General features: G+C 45.9%; 1 protein-coding gene across 2 annotated transcripts in view; it reads right to left on the bottom strand.

Annotated features, from left to right (window-relative positions):
* Mertk (MER proto-oncogene, tyrosine kinase) overlaps positions 1-12033 on the bottom strand; it is a 100283-nt gene that overhangs the window by 35322 nt on the left and 52928 nt on the right. For both annotated transcript variants that reach the window (XM_046462820.2, XM_046462821.2), the window contains exons 6-8: positions 10761-10876; positions 4314-4497; positions 818-969 (exon numbers count right to left, since the gene is read on the bottom strand). In XM_046462820.2, the coding sequence (XP_046318776.1) occupies positions 818-969; positions 4314-4497; positions 10761-10876 (452 nt within the window). The remainder of the gene's footprint in view (positions 1-817; positions 970-4313; positions 4498-10760; positions 10877-12033) is intronic.

Below are 12033 nucleotides of genomic sequence, written 5' to 3'. Positions count from 1 at the left end.
ATCAAGTGCCACCTTTGCTGGGAGGAACAGTGTGCCACGGGCCTCCAGCATCTTTGCACAGCCTTGCAGAACATGCCGATCTGCAAGGCCTCACCTCCCTGACCCTGAGCCATTCCGGGATGGCTCACCTGGCAACCAGGGAAGTCAGTAGCCGCGGCAGGACTCCAAGGCAACTGCACTGGGGAGGGCTTGTTTGCTGGCTGCTACACAAGGCTCTCATCAGCTCTTGGCCCTGGGACCCTCAGCCACATGTCCTATCCCTGGGCCCATCATGTGGCCCTTAGGGTCTCGTTCCCCCTGGCTGGGCTCCTCTGCTGGCTGTGCCATGGGTGGCCATGTGGCTTGGTCTAGTTTGGGCTCCTATGGAGCTGGGCCCTACTGGCCAGCACGCTTGCTTATCCTCTGAGGTTGAGGATCTTCCCTGACACTCTTCCTCAGAGGCTCTGAGCTGTCAGCCTGCCCAACCCCACAGCACCCTGACCTCACGCTGCAATTGCCTGGGTCGCCCTCTCACCTTCCCATAAGAGCCTAAATCCCGGGGCTGGGGAGATGGCTCACTTGGCAGAGCGCCTGCTTCGCACACACAAGGCCCTGGGTTCATCCTCAGCACCACAGGTGACAACAGAGGATGAGCTCCTGACCCATCTGCTGAACGGAGGCCTGCTCCGTCACCACCGATGCTCACTCAAGTCCCACCAAGAGGTGCCCGGCCTCATGCCATTAGGCCAGGTCTTCTCAGCAAAACCAGAGCTTCTGAAACAGAAGTGAACCAGCAGGCCGAAAAGGGACGAAGTAGGGGACTCAGGCTCTGACTTACGAAAGTCCCCGAGCTCTGCCACACGTGTGATATCCGGTAGCCCACCAGCTGCCCCGCCTGCCACGCGATCGGGGGCTTCGTCCACCTGACGTCCAGGTAACCTCCGGACTCGTTCAGGGACACAGTGACGTTTAAAGGTGCCACCGATGGTGCTGCAAAGAAAAGCAGAGGAAGGTAAAGAGCCACAGGGACAAGCGTGGTGGAGCCACTCTCCTGGTTTTCCAGGGCTTGGCCTTCAAGTGTCCCATGAAAAGCACACACACAAAAATGGAAACTGTCGTCACTTAAGGACCATGAAATATGACGGGAGCCCCAACCAGTACGTGGTCCAGGCTCCCGGAGCCTCAAGATTCACTTCTGAAGCTAAAAAGGCCACAAGCACTGAAGTGGGATGATGGAGAAGGGCGGGAAGGAGGCAGGGGGTGCTCGTGGGCTCCTGGAGAGACCCCCAGGGTGGCCTTGACACCTGAGGGCTGCACAGTCCCCAGGCGGACTGGGGAGCAGTTCTGTGGTTTCTAAGATGTTGAAGGCAGGGTTGAGGTCAGTCTGAAGCTGCCACCACATGCAGAGATATATCTGATATCTGATCTGAATAGAGATAATCAGTCAGTGAAAAGTGTTAGGCAGCCCCCAGGGTCTGCAAGCCATCGCCTGGGGACCACCCCAGACACTGACACTCACAGATGCCCAAGTCCCTCCCACAAAATGCAGGATTTGCACAGAACACCCTCGTCCTGCTCTCAGTCATCTCTAGGTGACTTGTGGTACCTTCAACATGGTAAACGCTCCATAAATAGCTGTTCTACTTCATTGCTTAGGGAATAAGGATATCAAGAAATCTGTATGTGTTCAGCACAGTTGCGATTTTTCTCTCAAATGTTTTTGATCCTTCGTTAGTTCGATCTGAGGATGCTGAACCCATGGATACGGGTTATAAGTGTGTGCGGGTGTAAGGACACAAGTGCATGGGCGCATAGGACACAAGTCAAGACCACTACTACACTATTTGGGGAGTGAAGAACTTGACAGTGTCTATTAAAATTGAAAACATGCTCTTTGACCAATGATTTTATTTCCATAAATTCAATCTATAGCTGGAGTTACATTCATTGCAATGTAATGGGAATAAATGCCATCTGTCAGTAATTATAATATAAATTTTGATACATTTCCCAATGACATACTAACTACCCAGTAACTAAAAAGAATGAGGTATATTATGTGCATTGATACTTAAAAAAAAAACAACAGGGGGATTGCAAAAAAGTACATGTTGGACCATTTTAGAAATAAAAAAGTGATTTATATAAAGAAGGAATTTAAAAATTGGAATAATATACACCAAACTGTATGTTGCCTATAATTGTATTTAAAGACTCCATATTTCTCATATGTCAGAAAGGAAAACAAAGCAAAATTAAACAAAAAACCTCGATAGTCCTCCTCATCCCTACTGACTCTGGGAGCAGAAACCATGAAGGTAAAGCTCAGCTCAGCTTGGGAACCGTCACAGTCACATTGCCAGCGCCGTGCCTATGGGATAAGACACACACCTTGCAGTCTGCTGCAGAATTTATGAGTGAGCATGCTGACTCCACAGTCCTTTGTGTCTGCCTCCTCCTAGAACCCCTCTACAGTGACAAGAAGGAATTTTAAGGGCAAAAAGTAGTCAGTAGGTAGCCGAGTGTAGTGATACACGCCCATAATCCCTGCAACTCTGGAGGCTGAGGCAGGAGGATCATGAGTTCAAAGCCAACCTCAGCAATTTAGTGAGACCCTAAGCAATTTAGTGAGATCTGGCCTCAAAATAAAACATTAAAAAGGCTGGGGATGTGGCTCAGTGGTTAAGCATCCCTGGGTTCAATCCCTGGTACCAAAAAAAAAAAAAAAAAAGTAGTCAATGGTAGAAGAGAAATTTTGACACATTTGAGAGCTATAACTCAGCAAGTCTATTCTCCCCAAAGAACATGGGGAAGCTCAGTAGCCGAGGGCCCAGGTACTAAAATGGGGACAGGTCTGGGAAGATGTACATCACATTTTCTCTGTTCTTTGTGTATGTGATCAAAATAGACTCCACTGTCATGTATAACTAAAAAGAACAAACAAAAATAAAGTAAAACCTGTTCCTAACAACAACAAAGAACAGAGAAAGAGTTAAGGCCCAAAAATCAACAATGGAGATAAATATTTGACTAACCCAAAAGAAGGAAGAACAGGAAAACAAATACACAAAGAACAGAGAAAATGTGATGTACCTCCGTCCACCCGACTCAGATGGCAGTGCCACACTTGAATGGAATAAATGCCCCAATTTAGAGGCAGAGACTGTGAAAGGATTAAAACGCAGTGTGGGGGGGTTGGGGTGGAGCTTGGTGGTAGACCACCTGCTTAGCATGTGTGAGGCCCTGGGTTCAATCTCTACTCCCCCCTAAAAGCAATGTGTATTCTGTACTTGTGCACATCTACTCAAACATACATGTAAAATATATGTAAAAACAAAGTATATGCCACCTTATGAAACAGGTGTCGATACAACAGGTAGGAAAAAAAAATCAGTAGGAATACAGGTTGAAAACCAAGGTCAGCTAACTGGATCTGGTTGTCATTTATAGGTCACTCCCTGCTGTGAGAGCAACATGGTTACCAAGATGAGCAGACGAAGGGTCTCCAAGTTGCTTAGGGCCTTGCTAAATTGCTGAGGCTGGCTTTGAACTTGTGATCCTCCTGCCTCAGCCTCCTGAGCTGCTGGCATAACAGGTGTGCACCACGGTGCCTGGCTGTGGCACTGATTTCTAATTTAGCTCAATCCCCCGTCCTCAAGCCCTCAAAATTTCAGATCCAGACCTGTCTCTCCATCTGTATTGACTGTGACGCTGACTGTACAGGGAGGGACACAGGGCGGGGAAGAGCCTGTGTAGGTGAGGTGAGGACCCTGAACTGGGGACAACAGAAACTATGTGACCGGAAAGAGAGCTGCCACGGCCATTCCCTTGTTCACAGTAAGGGAAAGAAATCTAAAATCAAAACCGACACAGAGAAGAGTCTTTAAAGTGTAAGGACAGTACCTAGGTACAGTACCTAGGTAAAGATAGTACCTAGGAACAGTACCTAGGTAAAGATAGTACCTAGGAACAGTACCTAGGTAAAGATAGTGCCTAGTGACCACGGCTGGGGGAGGCCCTCACACAGAACAGCCTGGAAAGCACCTTCGGGCTCCCAGCACCTCATGGATGCTGGGCAAATGTTAGCCAGACCCAGGTCACTGTTTCTTGAGTTTAATGCTATGAATAATAACTTTTGTGTATTATATTTTAATTTAAAATGACACTGGTTTTAAAAGTGTGCATTATCTTCCTGTGTAAAAGAAAACACTACCAGAGGTTAGCATGGATGTTTTCCCTAACCCCTTTTAAAGTGAACACTGAAAACCAGGCCCCCGAAAAGGTCTGAGTGATCACACACCCCGGGAGCGTCCACTGTGAGTCCCAGGAATTACCTCCTTCGGTGGTGCTGGCCAGAACCCAAGGGCTCGATGCCGACCAGCCTATCTCGTTCATGCAGGACACACCGACGCTGTAATTAGCCAGGGCTTGCAGCTGCTCGATCTGATACAGATGTGGGGTGGCTGAGGTGTAAAAGGTCATGAGCAAGCCGTTACTCAGCGAGTCAACTTCCTTGACCTGAATGAAGTGAAGGTACGGACCAGCGTTAGTCAGAGGGTGGGAATGCTCAACCTGGCACAAATGCCATCCTCTGCACGTGGCCCTTCCTCTGCACCTGGACGGGGACAGATCTGCTTCCTCTCAGGGCACACACGACTTCTCCCACCATTGCTCAAGCTACTGGGGCAGCCATTGGGGATGGTGGGAAATGCCTATCCTAAAGATTCTCACTGGGCTGGGGATGTGGCTCAAGCGGTAGTGCGCTCGCCTGGCACGCATGCAGCCCGGGTTCGATCCTCAGCACCACATACAAACAAAGATGTTGTGTCCGCCGAGAACTGAAAAATAAATATTAAAAAAAATTCTCTCTCTCTCTCTCTTTAAAAAAAAAAAGGGGATGTGGCTCAAGCGGTAGCGCGCTCGCCTGGCATGCGTGCGGCCCGGGTTCGATCCTCAGCACCACATACAAACAAAGATGTTGTGTCTGCCGAAAACTAAAAAATAAATATTAAAAAAAAAAAAAAAGATTCTCATTGTGGCAGTTAACAAAGCAACTAAGTATAATTATATCATAATGGTTTTAGCCCACATTATACTAGAAAATAAAATAAGGTAGCCCCTCCTCCCCCAGACCCACTTCTTTTTTTTTAACATTTATATTTTAGTTGTAGTTGGACACAATCCTTTATTTATTTATTTTTATGTGGTGCTGAGGATGGAACCCAGGGCCTCACACATGCCAGGCAACTGCTCTACCACTGAGCCACAACCACAGCCCATCCCAGACCCACTTCTATTATTATTATCATTATTATTAATTTTTTTTTTGGTACTGGGGATTAAACCCAGGGATGCTTAATCACTGAGCCACATCCCCAGCCCTTTTTATTGTCCATTTTGAGACAAGGTCTCGCTAAGATGCTTAGGGCATTGCTAAGTTGCTGAGATTATAGGCGTGTCTCTCTGCCCCATGCCTGGCCCCACCTCGATTCCTGATCTCATCTTCCAGATGTTTCACAGACTCTGCAACACAGGCAGGACCCTGCATATGACTGGCACAGCCTAAAATATTTACCCTGTGGCTCTTTAAAGACAATGCTTTCCAGATCTTCCTCTGGGTAGACGGATTTGTTGGCTTCACTTTTTGAAATTTATGTTCTTTATATGATGTAGCCTGAGAATCCACACTCTTGCCTTGAAGCTAATTTCAGCAGTGTGCCCTTTCTTCTTTCCCCTCTGCACTCAAATAGAAACTCAACTCCACAAGCACACACAGGTAATGCAAATTTTATGGCATTTTGAGGGGGGAGATACAGCAGAGGACCATTTACATTTCATCCAGAAGTTTTTTCCAAATCTCCTTTAAACACGGATTTCCTCATCCCTACCTGCACACACTCCACAAGCCTCCCCACACCCCTCTCCAAACATCTGTGTGCACAGCAAGAGACCCAGAAAAACTCTAGTCCTGGGCCAAAGCTCCTCTTTCCCTCAAGCACACCTCCTGTTTGGGGTTGGGGTGATAGGAGATTTCTTTTTCTCCCACTGCATGTTTTTTTTCTACAACATGATACTTATAAAATCTGAAAAGACAGACAGTACCATGTAAAACTAAAAGCAATTTGGGAAAAAAAAAATCTCCACTCCATAACGGGCATGCAATTATGGGATGGGAATGCACGGTGCTGTAATTTCAGGATACGGGTTGCAGTGTAGGGCAGCAGGCCAGAAATGACCATTTTGGAACTCTACATCCCCTGGTGGGTGCTGTGAGGGGGTGGGGCCGAGCTCCACCTCTGACTCAGATCCTGTGGGGGACAGGAAGGTACCAGTTGTTCCGAGGAGCCACCAGTGGAGAAACAGGGCCCTGTGCTTATCTTGGGCGGCAGAAGTGACTCTTTGTTTTCTTGCACTGGAGTACACACTCCTTCCTGTGACCAGCCATGAGGACGAGGCTGGCTCTGTCCCCACCAGGTTTCCAGAGCCACAGGTGGAGCATCTCCAGGCACCCACACTCCTACAGCATGTCCCTGGAAGGAGCCGAGCTTCTGGAAGGTCCTTCTTGTGGGCCCTGGGGAGAGGGCCTGGAGCGGCAAGGAGTAGGTGCCAGAGCTAAAATTAGACATGGAGCATGTGGCCCAAAAATGGGTGACGGAAGGGCCTAACGTCAGGACCAAAGGAAGCAGAAGGGTGTGTCCCACTAGTGTGTGGACCTGAATCTCGTCCAGAACATTCATTTGTTACCAAGTCAGAGTTTAAAATTATAGCAAAGCACAGAGCCATACTTGGTGGTTTCAGGAATGGGGATTCACTCTTCATCAGCAAAAGGTACAAGGGTAAGTCCTGGGGCCCACCCCACTAACCCAGACCTGCTAAAGGAAAAAAGGACACTTGGTTCAATATGAATTTCAAATAATTTTTAGTACAGATAAATCACAGAGCACTGTGTCCTGTGTTCCTGTGTGCTAAGTCTAGCAGTCCCAGTGGAGAGGAAAGGAGGACAGGATCCAAGATGGGCAAAGGGCCTGGCCTCGGGCTGTCCTAGGGTGACGTTTCACGGTACAAAAGCCACGGCACAGAAAGAGCAGGGGAGGCTTGTCTGTGACCATCTCCCACTTTCAGGGGTGCCTGGCGCTCCCAGTCCTTCCAGCCATCCCTCCCCACCTCACATCTACCCTGACACCCGCTCCCCAAGGTGTGGGGAGGGTCTTCCTCAGAGCCCCCCTCAAGTTAACAGCCCTCGGGAGAGAAGGCAACCCCAGTTTAGTGGGGCCCATTTGAAAAGGGCTGGTCCACATGTCACTTACGTTATAAATGAAAAATGTCGACTTCTAGGGAAACATGCTCTGCATGTTCCTAATAATAGAGCCCTAAAACACATGATGAGAAAACTGATAGAACTGAAGGGAGAAATAGACAACTCAAAAATAAAACTTTGAGGGGCTGGGGGAGCAGCTCAGCATGCGTGAGGCCCAGGGTTCCATCCCCAGGGGTCCCCCCTTCATAAAATTTGAGACCTCAATCTTCCACTTCCAGTTACAGATTGGCTTACTAGGCAGAAGAGCAACAAGAGAACAGAAGACCAACGAGACCACCAACCAACTAGATCCGCCACGTGTAGAACACTCCACCAACTACAGCCAAATACACATTGTATTGAGTGCCTCTCAAACAGTCTCCTTAACAAATTTAAAATTATTGAAATCATAATAAGTATATTCTCCAGACACGATATTATTCCATTAGATATCAGCAAAAGAAAAAAATGTGAAATTTTTACAACTACGTGGAAATTAAACAACATACTCCTATAACCAAGAGGACTAAGATGAAATTCCAGGGAAAAAGACAAAAACAAAAAACTTGAGATGACTCAAAACACAATAAAAAGTAACTTTATGTGATGCAGCTAATGCAGTGCTGAGAGGGAAATGCATAGCATATACGCCTCTACTTAAAAAGAAATCTCCCATCAATTACCTAATGGTCTACCTCAGGAAATTAGAAAATAAAGAGAAAATTAAACTGGAGCAAACAGAAGAAATCGAAGACTAAGGCAAAAAGGAATAGGATGGAGGTCAGAAAAATAATAGAAAAAATTTCAAAGAAACAAAGTTGGTTGTTCAAAAAAGATCAACAAAACTGGCAAATCTTTAGCTAGACTGATTAAGAAAAATGAGAAAGGGAAGATGCAAATTACTAAAATCAGGAATGAAAGGAAGGACATTACTATGAACCTCAAAAAATTTAAAAGGATTATAATGGCAAACTATGAATAATGGTAGACCAACAATTAGAAAACTTAGATGAAATGATTGAATTCCTAGAAACACACAGACTATCAAAACTGACTCAAGAAGAAATAGAAATCTGAGTAGACCTACACCAAGTAAAAACACTGAACTAATATTAAAAATCTTCCCAGAAAGAAAACCAGGGACCAGCTGGCCTTTGCTGATGGATTCATGAGAAATTTTTAAAAGATTTAAATATTCAAGAAATTGAAGAATAAGGCATACTTCCCAACTCATTAAGCCAGCAAAATGCTAATAACCAAAATCAAAAAGAGCTATCATAAGAAAGCATAAAAAGCTGAATAAAAAGCTCTTGTGACTATAGACGCAATTAGATGGTGGTGTGGTTGGGAATATACTCAAAACCATTGGACTGTATGCTTTAGATGGGTAACTGTTACAGAATATGAAATAAACCTCAAAAAAAAAAAGTGTTTAAAGAAAGGTGGCTATTGGCTGGGGATGTAGCTTCGTGGTAGAGTGCTTGCATGAGGCCATGGGTTCAATTCCTTCTGCCACAAAAAAAAAAAAAAAAAAAGGCTATCCCTGTTGATAGCGTGCTGGTACCTGGGAGGTTTACAAAAAAAAACAAAAAGGTGGATGAAAATTAAGCCAGGATAGGTGATAATGTTAAACTCTTGAAAATATTTGTACTTATTTATACTTTTATGCATAAGAGCTTCTCCATGGCCACATCCCTCCTAACATTTGGTATTATCACATAGTCTTTGTCAGTAGAATGGATGTAAATGATATTTGTGTCATATTAAAATTTTTGCTGATTTCCAATAATTTTATTCTTATGTTTTATTTTTATTCAGTACAAGGCCTCGTCTATATTTGCCACAATTTTTCAGTTGAGTCAATCTTGCATTTCTTACTGGTCCGTCTTTATTTTTTAAATCTTCTGATATTATTACTCTGTAATTGTTGGGAATATCTTCTCTCACTTGTAATTTGTCTTTTTATTATTTTTTTAGATTTCTTTTGTTGAAAAATGTTCTTAAATTTAATATGGGAAATGTATTAATAATTTTGAACAATGCTAATTGAATCTAATTGACACATTTAAAAAAAATGTTGTCTACTCTTCAACAAAGCCAAAATATATGAAACTAAATTTTCTACTGAAATTTTTAAAGTTTTGTTTTGACAACAAAATTTCTTAATCGATCTAAAAAAAAAAAAAAAAAATTAAGCCAGGCTTCCAATGGTGGGATAGGGCGAAGGTTATTTTTAGGGATAATGTTTATTTTTATTCCTCAGAGAAGGAACAGCTGTTAGATAGAGTAGGAGGCACTAAAGGCAGAGAAATTAATTGTTTGCTATCAAAAACACCTGGTTGACAACATTCTTCAGAAGCCACTTCCCTGACTTGGCAGTCTGGCCTATGTGAGGGTGAGACTTTTTAAGTAATAAACAAGGCGTTTAGGAGACAGGACCGTCCCTGTCCCGTGGGTGACATGCACAGCAGAATGCGCTCTTGTGATCAGCAGATGACCCTGATGCTTGGTGACCTGCTCCACACAGATGCTCCCCGGGCTTTGGAGCAGAGAGGTCCCAGCTCTGCTCTGGGTGTCACAGCTGCCCGGGGTGCCACTCAGTTCTGCCGCGCAGAGGCTGTGCGAGGACTCGGACCCTGAAGCGCTCTGTATTTCTAGTCAGGCGTCTGCAAAGTCCCTGGGCCATTGTGGCCACTTGGTAAACAGTAGTGTTAATGCCACTGTTTCCATTTTCGTGAAAGGAATGCCCGGGAGCAGGGCTTACATCAGGACAAGGTACCATTTTAGGACGGTCAGCCTATATTTCTAACAGTACTCTTTTTTTTTTTTCATGCCAGTTCTAAGTAGTGGTTAAAAATGGCTCAAGAGTCACCAAGGCCTGTAATCCCCAGAGTCCCCAGGGAGACACTGCCTAGGTGCTACTTTTAACAGCAACGGGTGACCTGTGTGCTGCTGGCCCATTGGTCCTTCACATCTCCAGCCCAGGAGGAGTCCCACTGGGTCTTCTCTCATCAGGAATGTGTTTATGTAATCAAAAATGAATCCTCACTGGGCGAGGTAGCAAAAGCCTGTAATCCCAGAGACTCGGGAGGCTGAGGAAGAAGGATAGCAAGTTCAAGGTCAGCCTCAGTAACTTAGTGAGGCCCTAAGGAACCCATTAATACCCTGTTTCTAAATAAAAAAATAAATAAATAAAAAAGGGCTGGAGATGTGGCTCAGTAATAGTAAAGCATTCTTGGGTTCAATTCCAGGTACTAAAAAAAAAAAAAGAATTTTCCCTGGTCTCATGATGTTCTCTCTTGGAAACAAGCCTTCTTCTGGTTGGGTGCTGGGCAGTGAAAGAGAAGGAAGCACATGGTGGACAGAGGGTGGTGGACACTAGTGGGGGAGTCGAGGCATCTGGACCCCGTGGGGGAAGCTGGCAGAGCGGGGCTCAGGAGGCAGGACGTGCAGCAAGCCCTGCAGGGCCCTCTGGGAGGTTTACCTGGATGCTGCAATTCCTGAACGGAGAGTATCCGTCAAAACCTGGGACCCAGGAGACGAGAACGCTGTGAGCCGTGCTCTTGTTGATGCGGACTTCTTTTGGCGGGGAGGGAATTGCTAAGGAAACACAAAGGCACAAGCATAGTCGTGAGCCCTGGAGGCCAAAGCCACTGAACAAATGCGCTTCACCACTTTGTGTCTTGCGATCAGCACAAGGACCCCGTTTCCAAGAGGAGCCAGCTGGACTGTAGGGCAACGTCCTTCCAGCAACAGGAGGGCTCTGCCTGTGCCTGGGAAGTGGGACTCGGCCACTTTTCTCATCCCTGAGGAGCCACATGGAGGGCTTCCCGTCCCTCACTGAGTGCGTATTCTTTTTTTTTTTTTTTAATATATTTATTTAATTATTTATTTTTAGTTTTCGGCGGACACAACATCTTTGTTTGTATGTGGTGCTGAGGATCGAACCCGGGCCGCACGCATGCCAGGCAAGCGCGCTGTAAGGGTAAAAGAAATTGAAGTTAAAGCGTAAAAGTTAAAGGGTAAAAGACCGGGTGTTGTAAAAGTTTCTAAGCTGCAAGGTCTGAGTTAAAATGTAAAGGAGGTATTGTTAGGTTTCTATGTTACCTGCAAAACCTGAAATTTCGGTAGCTGTTAAGACAATGCTTAGAACCGCCCAGTAAACATTTCCCCTGATTGTCTGGTTGTTTAATAACTGAAGGGGTCTGTGTGGTTGCACGCAGGCCTTGCAGGGCGTGAACCAACCAGTTTGAATGTGTACTGTCCTTAGGAATGACCTATCACTCCAGCCTGACCTGTTCCCGCCAATGAATGAACTAATCAGGTTTAGGAGTTGTTGTTCAATTTTCCCGCGCCTAATGATGATTTGTTCTGATGTATACAAAGCCCTCCGCCCTCCCCAAAAAGTGTACTTAAGCAGTGCTCAGCCCCTGCTTGGGGCTCTGGGCTGCTTTCCCTTCTTGAGTGGGCATGGAGCCCCAGCATGCTGGTTCAATAAATCCCCCTTCTGCCAATTGCACGAGTGGTCACTTGGTGGTCTCTTTCTCCGACGCTTCGCCGGACCCTTACAGCGCTACCGCTTGAGCCACATCCCCAGCCCAGAGTGCGTATTCTTGACACTGCTTGTGAGGCCACTTGGCTGGACACTGGTGCGGTGAACAGGGACGAGAGCCACAGCCCTGCCTTTGTGAAGTGCACAGCCCCGTAGGGAGGCCCACATTGGCACCATGATGGTTGGAATATGAGGGATCCCAAGA

The sequence above is a fragment of the Marmota monax genome, unplaced genomic scaffold (assembly GCF_021218885.2).
Source record: "Marmota monax isolate L192 unplaced genomic scaffold, Marmota_monax_Labrador192_F-V1.1 WCK01_AAM20220418_F8-fsc00245, whole genome shotgun sequence".
Lineage (NCBI taxonomy): Eukaryota > Metazoa > Chordata > Mammalia > Rodentia > Sciuridae > Marmota > Marmota monax.
This window is presented reverse-complemented; position numbering and strand designations above follow the sequence as displayed.